The sequence below is a fragment of the Dermacentor albipictus genome, chromosome 7, assembly GCF_038994185.2.
Source record: "Dermacentor albipictus isolate Rhodes 1998 colony chromosome 7, USDA_Dalb.pri_finalv2, whole genome shotgun sequence".
In the NCBI taxonomy this organism is placed as follows: domain Eukaryota; kingdom Metazoa; phylum Arthropoda; class Arachnida; order Ixodida; family Ixodidae; genus Dermacentor; species Dermacentor albipictus.
The window spans coordinates 71,574,161-71,597,463 of record NC_091827.1 but is presented as its reverse complement, the minus strand read 5'-3'; the positions used below and the strand labels follow the sequence as shown (position 1 = coordinate 71,597,463).

Below are 23,303 nucleotides of genomic sequence, written 5' to 3'. Positions count from 1 at the left end.
TTTAAGCGCTGCATACATACGTTAGCTCAGCTAACGTATCCTCCCAATGAGAGTGGTTCCCTTACTCTCAAAATGGAACCTAGCAAGCCGGACCTTGGCTCTACAACTAGCTGTTACCAGTGCCGAGGCTTTGAGGTGTGAAACTTACGGATTCGCCGCTTGCACCACTAGCTCTATTGTCGACCAGGACTTGTCGTCGTGGTAGTCAAAGAAGCCTACTCCCAAAATAATTCTTGTCTTTGTTCTCGCCGTAAACTTGCCTAGTTTCTGGAACAAACAAAAATGCAGTTACCGGTTATTAGCATCGGTAAGTATCGTTCTTCAAAAATATTCTACGCCAGAGATGGGGAGGGATCGAAACATGTCTCTGGTATAGGACGGCACATAATATAAGCACAAACGATGCCCGTCTATGGCACCAATGAAATCATTCTCTCGATCGAAGGCTCCTTTGCAATACACCGTAGCTAGCAAAACTGAGAGCCCTGCGACAGAGCAGGATGACATCTTCTGCTAGGATGGAAAATTCCACCAACAGGACAGAACGACATCCTTTACTAGGATCAAGACTTCCAACAACAAAGCAAAAAACCATCCTCTGCTAAGAAAGAGAATTCCAACAACAGGATAGAACGACATCCATTACTAGGATCAAGACTTCCAACAACAAAGCAAAATGACATCCTCTTCAAGAAAGAGAATTCGAAGAACAGGATAGAATGACATACTTTACTACGATCAAGGCTTCCAACAACAAAGCAGAATGACATCATCTGCTAGGATGGAGAATTCCAACAACAGGACTGAACGACATCCTTCACTAGGATCAAGACTTCCAACAACAAATCAGGACGACATTCTCTGCTAAGAAAGGGAAATCCAATGACAGAGCAGGTGGACATACTGTGCTAGAATCAAGAATTGCAACCTCAGAGCAGGACGACATCGGGTGCTAGGATCGTGACCATCTCGATAATTGCAGAGACGGAGAGTTTGGAACCAAATCGAACCAGGGGAACAGGCAACCGGAGGGCGGTTGACAAAAGGCACCTGGCGTGTGGTTAAGCTTAACTACAAATACCGATTTTCTGGCTAGTTACGTGAAGCTTTCTCACATAGAGTGGTGCTCTTACAAAACCAGTTAGCTGCTAGATAACTAACCGATTGACAAAATACTACAGCCCCGGAATTTTTACCTGCGCACGAACTTAAAATTGGCTTAATGGTTTTGTGCCAATCAGTCCTCAAACGGCAATCTGTATGACCCATCGCGAGTAGTACCCAGCCGTCACCCGAAGATTTAAAAAAAGTTCGCCATTTCCATTGTCTGATAAAAGGGCATCTTCAAAGAGAAAATGTTAATTTATGGGGGACGTTTCCTCCTTATAAACCTTGAGCATTCTCTGTCCGCTTTAGTCATGCCGAATTCACGCTGGTTTATTCGTGAAACGAAACGCCCGCCGTTTTCGGTTGCATAAAAAAATGGAGTTGTGTTAAAGGGAGAGAATGTAAAATGAACAGACACCACACATACGGACAGGAACAAGCATCAGCAGAAAAAAGGGCCCAAAGGCGAAAATAAATAAAATTCTGATGCGGCTTTCTGATCTCATTCTTGATGAAGAAGTCGGAGTGACTCCGACACTGTGTTAATTTACGGTAAACCTACCTGGATGGCGAATGTTCGATTTGCATAATTTTATGTGCGCCCCAATCAGACTAGCTACAGTCAAACTGACACGCAATTGTTTTCCCACCTTGTGCACAGCCGCAACATCGCCAAAAACGTGGCGGGACCATGAACTTGAAACAAATTCCGCTTCATTACATGCCACTCTTGCCATCAACCGTTTCAACTTCACCTTGGTAGCACAAGGCCAGTTAACTCTCATCCATAAAGTCGTGCCACTGGCTCAAAATTTCGATTGCCAAAGCTGGCGTTACAAAAATGGTGACGTCAAAACTGTGACGTCATCACGTTAGTCACCGCGATGACGTCACAGCTTTGACGTCAAAGCTTTCATCACTCCAGCCTTGGCAAAAGGAATTTCGGGCCAGGTACCACGGAGGTAGTGATCAGAGCGAGCGGGCCTCGTGCTATCCAGGTGAGGTTGACCGTTCAGAGCCGGCTCGCATCTCATTGATAAATGTCGGAGGAGCAGGAAATTCAGGCCGCGATTTAGTAGCAATGCCTTTTCCGATGCCGTTTCCTATCGCGCTTAGCCAGTGATCATCATATCGATGCTCCGCCCACGTTATCAGTGGGATAGGCCAGCCGAGAACGGCGGCTGAATGAGTTGCATACAATCGAGCGGAAAGCGCGGCTGCAAGATAGCAGCCTCAGGGGTTGCGCTACTGCGGGTCGATTACTCTTTTCGGATACAACCACTTTCGCGATATTTCGCTTGACAAGGCTTCATAAAAGTGTTTTAAGTGCGTGCCAGTTAAAAGTATTGTTCAAAGCACGAGAGGAGCACGCGTATTTGGGCAAGGTTTCTACTCAGTCGCGCAGCAATCTTTACGTGTAATCGCGGGCTTTCTCTTGCTTGGAAAACGTAGCACGCATTGAGCAAGAGAAAGCTGTACCGACAGTTTTTGATGTTGCCTTGCAATTTTCTCTGTGGCACTCTTAACGTAACTATAATATTTCATAAGTCGAATAATTAATTAAGACTTATTATTTGATTCGGCAGAGTGTAAAAGAGAATCCGAGTACCTGCAAACGACGGCGAAACAGATTACCTTGGCTGTGTCACGCTACGTGGCATCGGCATATCTTTAATGCTTGGCTCAAGCTACCCGGGACACCCAATGTGAGTATATATATATATATATATATATATATATATATATATATATATATATATATATATATATATATATATATATATATATATATATATATAGGCAGTGATCATATTCCTTTTATGGGATACATCGCCTGCGGCCTACGACATAATTCTTATCCTTAAGCTGGATTATTAAGAGGCGGACATTACTAGCACGCGAAATCGACGCACATATTGAAATAATTACCAAAAATTCACTACTTGATGTATTACGTAATAACATTACGGCGTATTGCAATGTATGAATTCTATCCGATGAGCTTGTAAGGCGTGTGCAATTGAAATGAATTATCGGGACGACAACAGTTTCGAGATATTTCCCATAGTGTAGAACGAAATACGTGGGCGTTGCAGTTACTTTCGTGGTTCAATGCAGAAACGACCCTTCTCTTTACAAAAATAAAATGCAAATGGCACAACAATGCATTTTTGCGGCAAGTTCGATGGCGCGTATCTCCAAACTGGCGTCATCCTTTATATTCTAGAAATTCCTTCCGAGCGGATATGCCTTGAATTCTCAGCGTCCACAATTCGTCAGTTGCAATATGTGTCGCAAGGTAATAAATACAAAAATAATTAGTGATCTTTTGTTAATTTGTTGAATAAAAAAATTAATTATGGGGTTTAACGTGCCAAAACCCCTTTCTGATTATGAGGCACGCCGTAGTGGACGACTCCAGAAATTTCGACCACCTGGTGTTCTTCATCGCGCACCTAAATCTAAGTACAAGGGTGTTTTCGCATTTTGCCCCCATCGAAATGCGACCGCCGTGGCCGGGATACCATCCCGCGACCTAGTGCTCAGCAGCCCAACAAATTTGTTGAATATCTGTTTCCATTTCTCCTGCAAGAAATAACCGCCTCTCAGATAATGCAGATCAAGGAATACAATTACGTTATCTGCAACATGCTACCCTTAAACACTCCATACAACTTCAAGTTGATCGCCTTGTAACAAGCACAAAAGCATACATACATACATACATACATACATACATACATACATACATACATACATACATACATACATACATACATACATACATACATACATACATACATACATACATACATACATACATACATACATACATACATACATACATACATACATACATACATAAATACATACATACATACATACATACATACATACATACATACATACATACATACATACATACATACATACATACATACATACATACATACATACATACATACATACATACATACATACATACATACATACATACATACATACATACATACATACATACATACATACATACATACATACATACATACATACATACATACATACATACATACATACATACATACAAACACGCTGTTCTGAGCTCCTTCATGCTTTATTGACCTCTACAAAGTGAACGGCTTCCCACGCTTAACACACACTTATGTCCGCTTCGACACCCAAACACTTAACGGATCAATAAGAGATATTTCATACCTTGAGAAATTCATCCGCGTTGGAAGCATAGCCGTGGACCGTGAAGGGCTTGTCGTACATATTGAGGATGCCATAATGTATGACGTTCGACCTCCGTATGGTGACAAGATCCCTCCATAGCTCGGTCGTCCACGTCGCCGGCGTGATGAAGCTGCAAGGAGAGACAGCGCTCAAGTCACCACATATGTCCAAGTCACCTCATGAGGAGAAGTGTGAATTTCGATTGGCATCTCTCTGCGCGCTCTCCTGCACTTTTTTTGTATCTGACCTCGAAGCTGTAATAATGTATTCTAAGCAGTAGTGGCATTTCCCATAGTAGTTCAGTTAAGCACAAGGCCATTTTTAGGAATGAAGGAATAATTCGCCTCAACAGCTATCCTGATACAATTGTATGGAGATATGCATTGAATGCGGTAACATACGCTATACCATTTCAGCCGCGATAGCCCTTTCATTACGTACCCGCGCACACATTCAACCTGGCCATGTGGCCTGGAATCTGTACAAACATAACCTATGCAGTTGGCCATTCGTTCCAATAGTACAATTATACAAAATTGACCTTTCTGCAAGTACTTCGCATCCGTAGTTGGTCTGTAGCCATTTCCTGAAGAGTCATCTGATATGATATGTCATTCTCTATTGCTACACCAATCACATGGACGCTCCCGAAGCATTCCCGCCGTCGGTGGTGCCACCGCCGTCGTAGTGCTGTCGCAGTATCGAGGGCGCATGTGTGGCCCGCGTGCGTGTTGTTTGAATGGTTCGAATGTCTCCACACTTTTTTTTTTCTTGTCAAGGGTTCTTTTCGGCAATGCGTCTGGAATGCAGAAGCTATTGCGTTATTGCAACCGTCAGTCAGTCACATCATTGCGGTTGAGGGAAGAGAAATACAGGCACGAAATTTGTCTCCACGGTGCAGGAGAAAGCCGCAGTCGGGAGCGTTTCCTTGACCGCGACAAGAACTCTCTTCGCCATCAGCCGCCCTAAGACGCTCAACCACGGCTAAACGAACCGCTTTAATTGCTTAAGTATATATATTGACACGCGTACTTATCTTTATCGGGTGACCAGGTTTCGCCGCCTCACAAATGTTATCGCACAGCGCGGGATGCACCTGCATGCATCCGAAGTTTCTGGAAAGTTATCGATGCTTCTATTCGGTTGTCTGTTGTCGCCGAACCTTGTGTTATCAGATTTCATCGCGTGACGCGAATGGCGTAGAAGTTTGTGGAAGGCACGCGGGTCCCAACGATTAGTCTTGAACATTCGACGACTGTTGTATAAAAGCCGACGCGCTTGACCCGCTGATCAGATTTTCGACGATCGCCGACTTCGTTCGCCGGTATCGTTGCGCTTTAGGTGTAGCCTGTTTTGTGGGCACAGGTTCGCCCAATAAAAGCTAGTTTTGTCTTTCACAGTACAGCTACTGTGTTCTTTAACATCACTACCACATGACATCTGGTGGAGGTGCTAGTGCGTTCATGTACCGAACGCCCCCGCAAAGCCGCGATCCAAGCCCGAAGCCCGAGGACAAAACTAACATCGCCGAAGACCAGCGTCCTAGCCGCTGACTGCAAAGACTGCCCCCAGAGCACGTACTTCTACCTGAGTCGACAAAGAAGATCGTGGTCAAAACAATCCCAATGGCTGCCCCAGCGTCCCCCGTTATCCTACAACAACCTCGGGACCCACCGACCTTCCATGGAGCAGCGACTGAAGACCCAGAATCCTGGCCGGAGACCTACGAACGAATCGCGGCTTTTAACAACTGGGACTCCGGCGACAAGCTGCGGAATGTATACTTTGCCTTAAAAGATGCCGCCAGAACGTGGTTTGAGAACCGGGAGTCGACCTTGACGACATGGGACCTCTTCCATAGCGGCTTCCTGCGCACCTTTACGAGCGTCGTGCGCAAGGAAAGGGCCGAAGCCATGCTGGACGCCCTAGTGCAGCTACTAAACGAGAACGTTGCCACCTTCACGGAAGAAATGAAACGTCTGTTCCGCCATGCCGACCCGGATATGCCCGAGGAGAAGAAAATCCGCCTTCTCATGCGTGGTGTGAAGGAAGAACTTTTCGGCGCAATGATACGAAGCCCACCGAAGACTGTAGAAGAGTTCCTTCGCGAGGCCACCAACATTGAGAAGACACTCGAAATGCGGAACCGGCAATTCAACCGCCGTACAAGCTCTACCCACTACGCAGGAATTTAATCACTGGCCACGGATGATCTGCGTGAGACCATCAGGGCCATAGTGCGCGAAGAACTGCGCAAGGTCTTGCCTTCGTCGCAGCCTCAAGTAGCCTCGATCGCCGACATCGTTAAAGAAGAGTTGCACCGATCGCTTGGAGTTCCTAAGGTGCAACCAGAACCGCCACAGCCACAGCCGAAAGCGATGACCTACGCCGCCGTCGCACGCAGTCAAGACCCCCCTCCGCCACCGCGCCAGGGCCCTGTGACGCCGCAATTCCGTCGTCCGCCGCCGCCGCCGCCCGCATGCCCACCCGTCACCCAGCGCACCTACGCGAGGAAGACGGACATTTGGCGAGCCCCCGACCAGCGCCCGCTCTGCTACCACTGCGGAGAAGCCGGCCATGTTCAAGTTCAAGTTCAAGGTCAAGTTCAAGTTTATTCTTCTTCTAGTACAAACTAGAAACGTCCTCCCGGGCTAAAAGCTGTGTACCGTGTACCGCCGATGCCCATACCGCGACTTGGGACTGAGAGAGTTCGCCGTCAACACGCCGTGTCCACAGCTTGGTGACCGCCCACGCGATATTGCCGATTACCTCGCCGCTACTCAGTGGAGCTCTCGACGACCGTGGCGTTCGCCATCACCAGGCCGCTACCTGTCGCCGCAGCGCCGACCACACACTGCCCCAGCCCGGGGCCGGTCAGCGAGCCCATATCGGGAAAACTAAAAGCAGCAACCGATGGAGGTGTGGTTGCTGTTCGTCGAACTAACGAATATCCTCCGCCGCCGACGAAGACACCGAAGAAACTACCTCGAAGACATAACGACACGCCGCCGTCCCGACCAAATCAGAAAGCCAAGACTACACCCATGAAAGACGACTTGACGACGCGACGTTCCAGCTTCAGTTCAACGCGACGCAGCCGTGATCCGCCGCCATGACCCAACTGCAACGCCAACAAAGAACCACCGACCTCGACGTGCTTCTCGACGGCCACGCAGTCACTGCCTTAGTCGACACAGGGGCCGATTACTCCGTAATGAGTGGACACATCGCCGCCCAGTTGAAGAAGGTTAAGACTGCATGGGAGGGCCACCAAATTCGGACCGCTGGAGGACACCTGATTACGCCGACTAGAATCTGCACGGCAAGAATTACTGTTCATTACCGGACTTACCCTGCCACCTTCGTTGTCCTCCAACAGTGTTCACGAGACGTCATTCTCGGCATGGACTTCCTGAATCAACATGGCGCAGCCATCGACCTGAAGTCGAAATCGATAACGCTGTCACAAGATCAAGCGATACCGCCAGAGAGCTGTCGTAGTCACCACGCCTTGAGTGCGCTCGAAGATCAAGTGAGCATCCCGCCGCGCTCCAGCATTATTATTTCCGTCGGCACTGAAACACCCGCTGACGTAGAAGGCGTCATGGACGGCGACCAACATCTACTGCTCGACCGTGAAATTTGCGTCGCAAGAGGGATCGCTCGACTCCACGGAGGGCAAGTGGAAGTTATGCTAACCAACTTCAGCCAGGAGTTCAAGCACATCAACAAGGGCACGACGATCGCGTAGATCGAGGAAATTCTGGAAACAAGTCATGCCTTTGTCCTCTCGGATTCAGCTGCATCTACCCCGATCAGCATTGTCCCCGAACCAGACTTCGACGTGAATCCAAGTCTTCCTATGAGTAAGCAGCAACAGATCAGAAGTCTTCTCCGACGATACAAAGACTGCTTTTCGACGTCATCGAGGATTAGAAAAACACCAGTTGCAAAGCATCGCATAATAACCGAAGAGAGCGCTAGACCACTCCGCCAGAGCCCTTACCGAGTTTCGACGCGAGAACGTGAAGCTATTAGGCAAGAAGTCGACGAAATGTTGCGCGACGACATCATCCAGCCGTCGAAAAGCCCGTGGGCCTCTCCTGTAGTCCTGGTAAAGAAAAAGGACGGAACCCTACGCTTCTGCGTCGATTATCGTCGACTGAACAAGATCACGAAGAAGGATGTGTACCCCCTTCCACGGATAGACGACGCATTGGATCGGCTCTGCAACGCTAAATACTTCTCGTTCATGGACCTCAAGTCTGCCTACTGGCAAATAGAAGTCGACGAGAGAGATCGCGAAAAGACTGCCTTCATCACGCCAGACGGCCTCTACGAGTTCAAGGTCATGCCATTCGGACGGTGCTCGGCGCCTGCAACGTTTCAGCGCGTCATGGACACGGTGTTAGCCGGACTGAAGTGGCAGACGTGCCTTGTTTACCTGGATGACGTCGTTGTCATCGCCAGGAATTTCGACGATCACCTTAGGCGGCTTGCGACAGTGTTAGAAGTCATCATGTCATCAAAGCTCACTCTGAAGCCAGAAAAGTGCCGTTTCGCTTACGATGAGCTTTTGTTCCTAAGCCACGTGATCAGCGAATCAGGAGTACGCCCCGACCCGCAGAAGACAGCTGCCATCGCAAAATTCCCGCAGCCAACTGACAAGAAGGCAGTGCGCGGATTCCTTGGCATGTGTGCCTACTATAGGCGCTTTGTCAAGGACTTTTCACGCATCGCGGAGCCGCTAACTCATCTAACCAAATGTGATGTCGCGTTCAAGTGGGAAACGCCGCAGGCCAAGGCATTTCAAGAATTCAAACGACGCATGCAGTCGCCACCGGTACTTGCATACTTCGACGACGACGCCGATACCGAAATCCACACTGACGCCAGTAGCCTAGGCCTCGGTGCCGTCCTAGTCCAGAGGAAAGAAGGACTTGAAAGGGTGATATCGTATGCTAGCCGGTCGCTGTCAAAAGCGGAAAGCAACTATTCTACGACTGAAAAGGAATGCCTCGCCATCATTTGGGCTACAGCTAAATTCCGCCCTTACCTCTATGGCAGGCCATTCAAAGTCGTCAGTGACCATCACGCATTGTGTTGGCTAGCTAACTTAAAGGACTCTTCAGGACGGCTGGCACGCTGAAGCTTCAGACTACAAGAATATGACGTCACGGTAATATACAAGTCCGGAAGAAAACACTCCGACGCCGACTGCTTATCGCGCGCCCCCATCGACTCCCCGCCGCAAGACGAGGACGTCGACGCCTTCCTTGGGATAATAAGCGCGGAAGACTTCAGTGAACAGCAACGAGCCGACCCGGAGCTGAAAGGCCTCTTCGAGTATTTGCAAGGGAACACTGACGTTGTCCCTAGGGCATTTAAGCGCGGGTTATCTTCGTTCACGCTACGAAACAACCTGCTCGTGAAGAACTTTTCACCAGTACGCGCCAGCTACCTTCTTGTTGTACCGTCAGCGCTGCGTCCAGAAATACTGCACGCCCTACACGACGGTCCAACCGCTGGGCACCTCAGATTCTCCCGGACACTGTCGAGAATACAGGAAAGGTATTACTGGCCGCGTCTGACCGCCGACGTCACCCGTTACGTCAAGACATGCCGAGACTGTCAACGACGCAGGACACCACCGAAAAGGCCAGCAGGATTACTACAGCCAATCGAACCTCCTCGCCGACCATTCCAGCAGATTGGGATGGATTTGTTGGGGCCGTTTCTGATATCAACATCCGGGAATAAGTGGATCGTCGTGGCGACGGACTATTTCACCCGTTTTGCTGAAACTAAAGCTCTACCAAAAGGCAGCGCAGCCGAAGTGGCGAAATTTTTCGTGGAGAACATCCTGCTGCGACATGGTGCCCCAGAAGTCCTCATCATCGACAGAGGAACGGCTTTTACAGCAGAGCTCACCCAAGCCATTCTGCAGTACAGCCAGACAAGCCACAGGAGGACAACTGCCTACCATCCGCAGACGAATGGTCTCACGGAGCGCCTGAACAAGCCCCTCGCCGACATGCTAGCAATGTACGTCGACGTCGAACAAAAGACGTGGGACGCGGCCCTGCCGTACGTAACCTTTGCGTACAACACAGTGGTGCAAGAAACAACACAGATCACGCCGTTTAAGCTGGTTTACGGCAAGATCCCGACGACGACGCTTGACGCCATGCTGCCGCACGTACCTGACGAAGAGAATGTTGACGTCGCTAGCTATCTCCAGCGCGCCAAAGAAGCCCGACAGCTCGCCCGCCTGTGAATCAACAGCCAGCAGAGGACCGACAGCCAACACTACAACCTCCGACGACGCTTCGTCGATACCAACCTGGAGACCATGTTTGGGTCTGGACCCCGATACGCCGACCAGGACTGAGTGAGAAACTATTGCGCCGCTATTACGGACCCTACAAGGTCATTCGACGTATTGCCGCTCTGGACTATGAGGTCGAGCCAGACGGCATTTCGCATTCACAGCGGCGCCGCGCACAATCTGAAGTGGTCCACGTGGTGCGTCTGAAAGCCTTTTACGCACGCTGACGAACTTCCTTATTTTGTTGTTTTCTTTACTACGAAGTGTTTTCTTTATTACTTTAGTTTGTATGCAGCATCGGGTCGATACTTTTTAAGAGGGGGGTATTGACACGCGTACTTATCTTTATCGGGCGACCAGGCTTCGCCGCCTCACAAATGTTATCGCACAGCGCGGGACGCGCCTGCATGCATCCGAAGTTTCTGGAAAGTTATCGATGCTTCTATTCGGTTGTCTGTTGTCGCCGAACCTTGTGTTATCAGATTTCATCGCGTGACGCGAATGGCGTAGAACTTTGTGGAAGACACGCGGGTCCCAACGATTAGTTTGGAACATTCGACGACTGCTGTATAAAAGCCGACGCACTTGACCCGCTGATCATATTTTCAACGATCGCCGACTTCGTTCGCCGCTATCGTTGCGCTTTAAGTGTAGCCTGTTTTGTGGGCACAGGTTCGCCCAATAAAAGCTAGTTTTGTCTTTCGCAGTACTGCTACTGCGTTCTTTACCGTCACTACCACGTGACAATATATATATATATATATATATATATATATATATATATATATATATATATATATATATATATATATATATATATATATATATATATATATATATATATATATATATATATATATATATATATTGCATTTTACTATTTCAGTAGGTGAAATAGCCTGGAACTGCTTCTCTCAGTTATATTTAACAGACAGCCACCTATGTGTCTATCACACTCTGTAAAGCATGGGGCGACAAAAATTATAGGAATTTGCATTTATCTCTGGCAAATATAAAAACCCGAAATGATACAGGCACAAAAGACAATGTGTGCCTCAAAGTGCTCCTGAATCCTGCCCACTAGCAGCAGTACGGTGCATATAAAATGCACATTTGCTACAACGAATTTGAGTAATACAACACAGCTTTGTACTTGTAAGTCTACAGCATAAATGCATCACTCGTTTAGGTAATAGCATTGTCGAGGCTATGCGCAACGACGTATAATCAACGAAAAAAACTTCCAAAATTCCCACGAAAAAAATCGAATCGCCATCCCGACCCTTCTACATATCGTATCGTTCGATTTATGTTCGCGAAATTTGACCTCAGTTGTAGTTATCCCAGCGTAGCCGTCTAACTCTTACACCCCTCATAAAGACTAATGACGCCATGGACGAATTGCATACGTATTCTATGCTGAAAAATGCGCATTTGACCCACCCATTTGAAACACTGCCTACACTTTATTCCTAATAAGCACCTGATTTTGACTGCATATAAACAAGGTACCTTGTTTAGCTCACCGAGGACACCGGCGAGAAAAACTACGAATGTTGTAATGTCCCTTCAGTCACGGCGTAGACATTTGTGAACGCGACTTATTTTTGTCGCTACTGTGCAGTGGTTGCGAGCAATAGAAAAATGAACACTAAGATTTTAGTAAATTGAACATTCTTCATTCTTGAAGTACGCCCATCTCACTTCTGAGTTAAACGTATCGCTTCACATGACCGATTTCATGAAGGCATTACCGTCTTTGACGGGGCGTTTGTAGTGGGGGGTTTCGGCAGTAATCGCGAAAGATTACTTTTTCCCTGGTTGTAAAGCTTGCGCCCAATAATTATCCAGTGCATGTTATTCGAGCAAGCGATTGAATAGATTTAATTAAGAAACGTACCATGACTGTCTGTACGATAAATGAATATTTAATTACTATGTAATTATGATGGGTACCTATAGATTGCGCAATCATTATTTCACCTTGACTTGCTTTCTATATGGAGTCTCGAGCACCTTGGGATAAATTATATAAATTTCACACACTTACGGACAGACGATCCTAACTTGAGACTGAAGGTTTTTCACGAAAATGCAGGAAAAGAACGAGGGTTCAGTAATTATCTGCGACGCTTGCACATAAAGCAGGAAAGTGAAAGTTTCGCAACGCATTGAGCTTAACATTTCCGCTTTTACATGGAATTTCACATCGGTATTCCATGCATTGTTGTGGGGTCTGGGAAACACTTATATTACCGGCAGTATCACGCCCTAGAACGCTTAAATTAGTAACTTTCTACAAAGGCTGCAATGAACCTGCACAGAATAATCATACATCGCTCGTCACTCGCAAAATTTTGTACGTCGAATAAACACAAACGCCATGCCCCGTATATTTTACCGAGGATACCGGGGGAAAGCAGCCAAACACTGTGTATAAAACATAGGAAGTTGGATAAAGCGACCAGTCAGTTACTGTTTTCAGGGTATATAAGGAACCTACACAGGTGGAAATTTTCGGTACATATCACCCAAAAGTGGCCCTCATTTTCTCAAAATACGAAATATCTGCTCCGTTTGCTCCTGCCGGGAAACAATTAATAGCGCAGCTCTTATTTATAGGCAGCCTCAACATGAAATCGCCAATCAGAAGTGACACGCCTTCAGAAATAACTCAAGTCAGTGTTCTATAGATATTGAAATGGCTCTGCGAGTCCGACCAAGGTCATTGTCACGAGTATATCTACGATAAGTCGTGATTACACAATGCAATTCGACAGTTATACCTGTAAGAGGTTCGATTATATTTCTGAAGGTGGTAAGGTACTCAGACTTCAACGCTGCAACGGACAGATCCGCTTGTTCCAGCATTTGATAATCCAACCATTTCTGGCCGTAAGGCACAGCAGTCGTTGCGACCCATCACTGAAACTTAAATCACCAGCAAACCCTTCAGGACGCGACGCAACACTACTGTGTCGGCTGTGCGTAGGAGTAGCATTCACTAACTCCTAAAGCTATCCTATTGGAAAGGTGGACTCACCAACCTGCGCTCAGTGCAAATGTGAAGAGACCATCAGTCATCCTCTGTGCCATTGTTCTCGCTTTGATAACCAAAGTAAGAGTATCCACTGTGCCTTGAAGAGACTGGATGACAGGCCATTTACAGAAGCAATGATCTTGGGAGCGTGGCCTCACAATTCATTAGCCCAGAAAGTAGTTCGAGCGCTTCTTCACTACGTGAAGGCAACAGACTTCATTGCCCGACTACAGACATGTGACACCAACCTTGTTGCATGCGAAAGTGCGGTATAGACTCATGTTATTTCTCTCTCTCTCTCATTCTGCATTCCCCTCCCCACGTGTAGGGCACCAAACTGGACTCAGTCTGGTTAACCTCCCAGCCGTTCTTTCCCCGCCTCTCTCTCTCTCTCTCTCTCTCTCTCTCTCTCTCTCTCTCTCTCTGGGTATAACGATGAGCGGAAAAGATTTCAGGGGGCAAGATTGCCAACACAGGCTGCAAGGATAATTCATCATCATCATCAGCCTGGTTACACCCAATGCAGCACAAAGGCCTCTCCCATACTTCTCCAACTACCCCGGTCATGTACTAATTGTGGCAATGTTGTCCCTGCAAACTTCTTAACCTTTTCCGCCCACCTAAACTTCTGCCGCCCCCTGCTACGCTTCCTGTTTTGGAATCCAGTCCGTAACCCTTAATGATCATCGGTTATCTTCCCTCCTCATTACATGTCCTGCCCATGCCTATTTCTTTTTCTTGATTTCTAATAAGATGTCATAAACTCGCGTTTGTTACCTCACCCAATCTGCTCTTTTCTTATCCCTTAACGTTACACCTATCATTCTTCTTTCCGTAGCTCGTTGCGTCGTCCTCATCTTAAGTAGAACCCTTTTCGTAAGCCTCCAGGTTTCTTTCCCGTATGTGAGCACTGGTAAGAAACGGCTGTCATGCACTTTTCTCTTGAGGGATAATGACAACCTGCTGTACATGATCTGAGAATGCCTGCCAAATGCACCTCAGCCCATCCTTATTCTTCTGATTATTCTCTGGGCGTGGCTGATTATAATACTTTGTCCGGACCTCCCCCTAAGCCACAGATTAAATTTAACAAGCTGATTGTGTTTTAGAATACCGATATAGCGGTCCTCAAAAACTGGCCATGATGCAAGTTGTGCAAGCTGACAAGTTTGTTAGGGCGGGAAATGGCCAGCGCCAGGCGTCAACCACAACGCGAGCTTGTACGGCGAATCCCACACGTCGTTCGCTACAGGGCGTCCCAACAAGGCCCAAGTGACAATCGTTCTTGTTAGTATTTAAATGTGGTTTAATGGCGCTAACGCGGCTAAGGCTATGCTGCGCCAAACACGAGGTGTGTTAAAATCCAATTCAAGAAGAAAAAGGCTGAGTTTATCGATATTTTATGTAAAATGCCAGCGTCATCGAGAAATCTACGCACGTCAGGTAATGGGACTATCGGATCAACTCCTAAAGTAAACGCAGGGCGTAAGGGTATGTGTAGTTTACATAAATTGTGCAAAAGGTTTCGTCTGTGTACTTCAGTATGTGTACGTGTCAGTAATGTATGCATAACTTTTGGTGATTCTTGGCATTTCTCGCATGGTGCTGCATCTTCTTTCGCAAGTAAATAATTGTCTGTGAGGTGTGTGTGCTCAATGTCATAGTTGGCATAAAAGTACTTCGAAGAACCGCTCCTAGTGGTTGCACGACTTCCAGTCACCAAGTACGGGTTTAGTAAGATGTAGCTCGTATGAACAATGGTCCCATTCGTGTTGCCATGTAGACGTTGAGGCCTTCCTAAATGCACGGATACTATCTTTATATGGAAATGTTGTGTTTGTTAGGCTTTTGTACGCTGCCATCAATGCACATCTATCAGCTGCTTCATTTCCCGGTATCCCAGCATGGATTGCGACCCAGCAGAAACGAATCGAACTCAATCTGTTTAGGAGCAATCTTGTTTTAAATGCCTCCTTTTCAACGGTTCATTCCCCGATTTTTGATGTAGAGAATAGTGTACTTAAGGAGTCAGTGTATATGACTGTATTTCTGTGACTGTCAGTGACAATCTTTTTAACTACAACCAATACAGCATAAACTTCTGCAATGAAATCAGAGGCATGTTTTGGTAATCAAATACTTGTTTCCCAATTTCCCGTTATGGCCCCCAAACCCCCATGTTGTTTTCTTTTAGAGCCGTCAGTCTAAAATTCCCCGTAATTTTGATATTTGTACTGAAGACAGCGGAATTCTTGTATACTCTGTTCGTGTGGGGTGTCTCATTTTTTTTTTGATGTGTTAATGTCCCGTCACATACCTTTGTGCAATCGTACCACGGGGCACGAGGTTGTGGTTTTTTTGGTAATCTGGGGGAATTCATGAGGAATGTAATAATCCCGACAACATTCCTCATATGGCAGGACAGAAGCCTAATTATGTTCGGTTTATTTGTATTGTGTAATCGTCGTTATCCAAGCAGGGATATGGGTAGTAAAAAAAGGATTACTTATGTGTTCACTCTACTAATAAAGATATGTAGATTTAGCTGTAGTTTTAATTGACTTTCCAGCGTGCCACCGAAAGTGCCAGTACGCGCTTTCAAACGCGGGGGGGGGGGGGGCGCAAATGAAATACTGCCCCTCGCCCCTTTGCTTTGACAGTGGGACGGGTAAAGTGCCACCCTTGCCCCCCCCCCCCCCCGGTATATACGCCTATGATAGTAAGCGCGGCACAGACAAGTGAGCGCCGATTAAAGCCTACAGAGAACCAAGCGCACGTGAGCGTATTCCGTCGATCACAGGGTCGCCTGTTGGACAGCCTTTTTGAGGAAGTAAAAGCAAAGCAAGTGGCTTCGCGCAGAGTTGGCTCGGGCTGACTGGCGTATTGCTCCCCCCTCCCTCATTTTATTTCTTTTTTTGGCGATAATTTATTAACATCCAAATCGAAACGGGGGTGGGAGGGCGAAAAATACTCACCTAGCCTGCTGGAGTGAATCGAGTAACCCATAGATATTTACTAGCCTAGCATTTTGTCTGTGTCTCCCTAACCTTTTCTACCGTATTTAAAAGCTCTATGGCTACCTTGTGCAGCTACCTAGGCAGGTAACGGAACCGATCCCACCAATTTCTTTCCTGATGCTTTCCACCAATGCTCTAATCGCCTCTCGCTTATCTCAACTGCCGACCGGTCGGTGCTTCCATCAACTTTAAATCCCGCTGCACTTCTGGAAGGTGTACGCTTCCTCCAGGATGTTAGCGGCGCCGCGTGGCTTTTGGCTTTGCCGAAATGGAGGACTCACCGTGAGTCGAACGAAATGCCACAGGTGGTCTTCCCCTTCGAATATCGTGAGAGGCACAACGAGGTGAACATGTCGTAGCTTGCCATGTCGTCGACCGCCGTAACCTGGTTGTCTACGGCGAGAACGTGTGTGTACATTAGGATGTCACACAGGCTGTCGTCCGGGTACTGTATGTCCAGCGTTGCCGTCTCAGACACCGAGCACATGAGAGGAGGAGGTGTGGTCGTGGCTGCGCGTAGAAGCAAAGTTGCGGAGTGGGTCTCAGTGTTCTATTACCACTCCGTCGTAGAATGTGGGGATCCCCGCAATTCCACTACATTAAACTCCTCGGACTGGTTTAGCGTTTCAGCATTGTCACTCCTGGAATGGACCCGCTGATCAATTCCACTTCCACAATTCAATGAAAAAAAAATGCCGTCTTCACAATTGTTCAGTAGTTCACCTCCCCTCCCCCGCAAACGCAAACTAACTAAATACATAATTTCAAAGTCTCAAAGACGCCGCAAGACAATTTTTTCCCTCTAGGACAAACATCGTGATCTGCCATTTGTGGAAGCCGTCGTTACATGTAATCTCTGTTATATAGTTTTTTTTCTACAGAAGTACTTTACCATTTCAGATTTGCCAAACATCTCTCTGCCACTCTGTTTAGAAAGCTATAGCATTAGGCCTAAAATGAGCATTGCGCGAGCACTCTGATGGTAGAGCACCTGCTTTGTCGGTTCAGGACCTAGACATTGGAAACTTTATTTCATTGACGCGTGCACAAGATGGAGTGGACTTTCCTATTTCATGAAGTGTTCGATGTGCAAAATGAGTATTTTACTATACCAGTCATTTACTTTTCTATGAAGTGCTTATTTTATATGAAGATGTCATTGCATTGCGCTTCAGACTGCGTCCACACACACATCTGCACGGTTTAGAAGTCAAGAATATAGGACTTCACTGAAAAAATACGTGTAATCCCTCCAATCAAACTCTGTGCAAAACATGCCAATTTGTGGTGAAATCCATCCATGTGGTCGCCTTTTCCAAAGCTCCTCTAGAGTTTCTATATAAAGAAAAACTAAGAGACAGAACAAAATCTCTGTCGCTCCTTCCGATTCTTCAAACGCACAATGAAGAAAAAATTATTGGTAATAATTGATGCTTTCCTAATCAATGTCTCGCTTCTTCATGTTTACGTGGCTTTCTATCAGTTTAGTATTAGGCCTATTTTGCTTGAAAGTCAAACGTGACGCTAACTTTAGACAACATTGTGACTCGATTTCCCGAGCACTGGCGTACAGCGTTCTGCTGCTAACCGCTGCAGTCAGCTTCACTCTAGCTGCCCACACGTCTTGTGCTTCACTGAATCGCACGCTGCGATGCAAGCAAGGCATCGAATAAAAACCGCCATTTAAAGAAATGTATTCTTCGGGAACTATTTATATTCGAGTAACCAAAAGGACAATATATTCTTACATTGCTTGGCATGTCATGCATCCATTAGCTTATTCCGTCACTTTTGTGACTAAGATAAAAACCAAACGCATTGCTCCATTTTCGGAGGCGATCTTTTGGTTTCTGATTTAGTGACACATTTCCGGGTCCATTCTATCTTTCGGGAAAACATTTTTGATCATCTGTTAACGAGTGTGCTGGGCAGTCGACAGAGCGAAAAAAGTTAAGAACAAAGCGTGCCGCGAACTCCAAGCCCCCGGGGACTCGCTCAGGATGAAACTGTTCACGACGTCGAATTCGACCTCCATACATGAGTGGTAGGCCCTGCGCGCTCTCGCTAAATCGAGGCATTATTTCAAAGATAGATGGCTGCTATTAAAACTGTACTCCTACCATGTAACGCAGAAAGGTTTCTCGGTCCTCCAAATAATTATATGCGTATAATACTGCGTTATATTTAATTCTCGCAGCAGATAGACTCACCGATATGTAGTTAGTCGAAGGGAAGGTATTGAGAGAAACAAATTTCAAACCCAATACAACAGCCATTTATGTTCTAACTAGTATATTCACCGCATTTATAACCTCGCTTAAACTCAACATTTACCGTTCCAGGACTGGGTGCCCGTTCCACTCCTACTTCGTTTCTCGGGCTGCCATTTTATCCCTCATTCCACTTCTCGCGGAACCACTCATTTGGGTCGATTCCGGAATGTTCCCTACTCTTATGCCGTCACTCCACAGGTGTAGAGCACAGCAGCGTAAACAATGGTAGTGACATCTTGTGACACGAAGTTTAACCACAGAGCAGACGACATGATATCCTAGATTGCGTGGCACACGCATGGCCCGATCTCCGATACCAGGTGCACAAAGTAAATGCGCGATACAGCTAATATGTTCTACTACAATCGTGGCTTAGAGTTGGTAGCGAGCTATTGGCTAGCATGTAGTCCTTTCTCGATTTTTTCTTCGACAGGAGCACTCTCGCTACACAAACATTTCGCACAATGTGTCGCTCGGCGAACGTCGACGTCATTGCAATTAAGCACTGGAACACTGTAGCGACACGCCTTATTGCCACCGCCGAGACGCGTCGTGTATGAGGCGCTTATGCAACCGTGCTCCTCTAGGTGCTTGCCTCAGGACCTCGTTTCGCAGCGTAGCGACCCCACCGCGAAGACCGTGCGTAGCGCCTGCCTGAATAAATATCAGGAAATTCGGCAGAACCCATCATACGATGACTGTCGATGCTAATGCGCTTAGCATTGAAGCAATATAGTGGGACAACGTATAGCCACCATCGAAGTACATTCTGCATGAAGCGTGTGCTGCAGCGCGCTTCCCTAAGAACACCCGGCGCCATCTAGCGCTGCCGCTGCGAAGCGTGCGCGGGGACTTCGAAATGTACAGCACGCTAGGTCTGTGTCTCTAAGAGTGCGCCGCTCTACAGCGGCGAAAAAGATCGCTAAAGCTTCTCCGATCATGAGCGCCATCAAACCCACGTCACAAGGGTTCCTCGGGGGTGGCATGCTGCGCAACAAATGCCCTGCGTTTCTGCCGCTTTTCAAAGAATGCCTTTCACGCCAACGCTCTAGAAAGCTGCGCCATGAAGTCACTAGGTATGTGTCACTTTTCAATGACCGTCTCGCCAATTTTAATTACTGAGTATTGTTGGGAGTCAAATGACGGCGACTGGCATTGCCTGTAGGTTGCATCCCACTGGTTGTCACCAGTTGTTGAGACTCGGGGTAAAGTTAGAGCAAATAATCCTTCGAGCACAGGCATGACTACGTCAGGGAGTAGGAGTAAAAGGTGTTTCTTTTGCGTAATTTACATATTACAACAAGTAGTCAGATTCTAGTCAGGATACAGTTGTCTGCAGACACGTGCGTCCTCACCTCTGCAAGCATGCGTGTCCTGACTAGAATCTGACGCCTTCCTTCAATATGCAAATAATACAAAATCAACCCCTCTTTCAATACTACTCCCGGACGTACTGATCCCTATGCCCAGAGGATTCCTTGCCTAAGCGCTAGCCCGAGTCCCAACAGTGTGTGCCACTGAGAGGGCCGCAGCAAGGGAACAATTCTCATCGTTTGAAGACGCCGGCGCGTCACGCTCCTTGTCTCGGAGGACATGGATCAATTTCGAGGCAGTGCCACTAGATGGCGCAGAATCCCCAGAATGAAGCGCATTAACGAAGCCTGGTTGCTACATGACGTGTTTTTCAAGCACCATGCATTTCGGGGGCCATGCACAGGTTACTTGGTGGTGGCTCTAGATCGCGGCGCGTGTTCAGCATTGTAGTGCTGTAAAGCATTGTAATCGCAATAAATATATTTCGAGCGCAGTGTAGTTGGACCAAATGTCCCAAGTTGTCACTACCAGCTCTAATATTACCCTCCACGTATCCGTAATCCGGTGTACCACACAGGCTAACACGTTTCGGGACAAGCCGGAACCCAATTATAAATATCATTCGTCGCCATGTGACTCTAGCCATTACGCGACGTTTCTTACTGCCAGAACTAGGTGCCGGGGTGGGAGGTGGCGTAGGCTGGGCCGATGGAGCTGGGGCTCGAGTGCTTTGAGGACGAGGAGGCGTGGGTTTCGCCGTTGGAGCTGGGGCTCGAGTGCTTTGAAGAGGAGGGGGCGTCGGTTGGGTCACTGGAGCTGGGGCTCGAGTGCTTTGAGGAGGAGGGGGCGTCGGTTGGGTCACTGGAGCTGGGGCTCGAGTGCTTTGAGGAGGAGGGGGCGTGGGTTGGGTCAAGGGAGCTGGGGCTCGAGAGTGATGCGTAGGAGCGGGCACTGGCTGAGGCACGGGGCTTGGGGCCTGAAAGCCTTTGGTAGGAAGGGGTGTGGGCTGGGTCACGGGGCCGGCGGCTGGAATTGCGCTGGGCCTCTGGGCTTCCGGTTGGTCTGTCGGTATAATCTGTAAAAATGCCAGCACCAAAACAGACGCTAACTATAGAGGTATCCAATGTTTCAAAATAAATTCAAATATTCCAATTCATTCCTTTACAAACATGGCACTAACAGTGCTTTACAAACGATGCTAACACTTTAGAATAACATTTCAAGTGGAGGGGTGTTGGCCCCGTCTGTAGCCTGAAGGTACGGGGCCTATAGATTCTCTATATACCTTTCTGTCGACCAGGTTGAAAAGATACAAAACGACAATGTTAGGGTGAGATAGGTTCGGCTCAATTCAGTGGTTTTTTCCTGCATAAATACATAGATTGGTGATCTCCTTGGCAAGAGAGCTGTGTCAAACAGCTTGACGGGGCCGAGGAGCCACTTGCTGATGTAAATGTTATTTGTCTAGAAGCATTTCCTAGTTTTTCTTTGCCCCAAAGTACGAATTTTTCCGTAGCAAATTGCGACTAAATGTCCCCCTGATACCCCTCACTTCGAATAACCCACACCGATACGGACGAGCCGATGTAATCACCAAGCTACACCTTAGGTCACTGTGGGGAAGTTCGAGCTTGTAACAGAATTTGAAACAAAATTCCAAGAAGAAATTATCCTAGAAGCACAGTCAGCGGAAGTGAAAGCGCCAAGAAGAAACTGCGGGAGCGGAACTCGTATGAGGGACGAATCAAGGGCCAAGGGGATGCACAACAGAGGTTGGTGCTACATCGTAGAAGTACCAGTAGTGTGAATGAACCACTCTTATAGTGATGTCTCGGATCGCTGACACGATGATGACGATAATAACGGAGTGGTAGGAAATAGTCACCTAGCCTGGTTGACTAAATTTGGTGGGCTACACATGTTTTCACTCTATCATTTTCATATACTTCTGATTTGTTTCTGCCTCAAACATAGGCGCCGACTACGGTAGGGGGGAGGGGGGTCGCAGCCAAGCTGCCCGCGATGCCGAAGCTTAAACACCCCCCCTAAGGTGTGCCATTGCCAGAACTAGGGTGGTTGCTTGGGCTAGTTGGTAATTCATGATCAAAAATAACGTACAGCGCAAAGGACAAGGACAGCGATAGATGACATACACAGCAGCGCTGTGTATGTCATTTATCGCTGTCCTTGTCCTTTGCGCTGTACGTTATTTTTGACCATTGCCAGAGTTTTGTCACCCACATCATCTTAGGTTTGTTTTGACTTGTTTCGACTTCTTCACTTAAAATATTATTGTGGTTAATAGCTTACTGCATCATTGTTCGTGCGATCGATGTGGTGCGAACAAATCCGGGATTTTGAAACGTGCTATGCCTATTGCATTGATTTTCGCCTTTCCTGCATGGTCAGCGCGGCGCTTTGGCCACGTTGTCAAGGTCGTAGTTTACGGGGCAAGTACGCTCGATGACGCGGTACGGACCATTAGAATTTGGGAGTAGTATGGACGACAAGCCAGGGGCGCAAAGTGGTATAAGGAGCCAAACAAGTGATCCAGAAGCGAATGTTGCGGCAGGAGAGTGGTCATCATCGCTGACGTTTTTCTGGCGTTGTTGGTCGGCTCTAATAAAGCGTTGGCTAGTAGTCAGCAATCTTCAGCGTAACGGGTGGCTTCCAACACGGGCGTGCACTCTGAGCCATCCGGTGCGCATGGCAGCAACGTGTCGATAGTGTGCGTGGCCTGGCGACCGTACAGATGGAAGAAGGGGGAAAGCCCGGTTGTGACTTGCGTAGCGCTATTATGCTCATGAGCTGCGAATGGAAGAACAAGGTCCCAGTTTGAGTGATCCGATGCAACATGTGTCGCAAGCCTGTCGCCCAGTGTCCGAATAAACCGCTCAGTGCGACCATTCATCTCAGGGTGCTATGCAGTACACGTCCGATGTACAATGTTGCACTGGTGGAGAAGAGGTTGGATTACATCGGAGAGA

General features: G+C 47.4%; 1 protein-coding gene across 1 annotated transcript in view; it reads right to left on the bottom strand.

The window, feature by feature from the left end:
* The window catches only part of LOC135919711 (uncharacterized), a 58,987-nt gene that overhangs the window by 14,573 nt on the left and 21,111 nt on the right, over window positions 1-23,303 (bottom strand). Inside the window, exons 8-11 of the mRNA XM_070522386.1 lie at window positions 20,980-21,391; window positions 17,011-17,239; window positions 4,324-4,474; window positions 149-267 (exon numbers count right to left, since the gene is read on the bottom strand). Of these exons, the coding sequence (XP_070378487.1) occupies window positions 149-267; window positions 4,324-4,474; window positions 17,011-17,239; window positions 20,980-21,391 (911 nt within the window). The remainder of the gene's footprint in view (window positions 1-148; window positions 268-4,323; window positions 4,475-17,010; window positions 17,240-20,979; window positions 21,392-23,303) is intronic.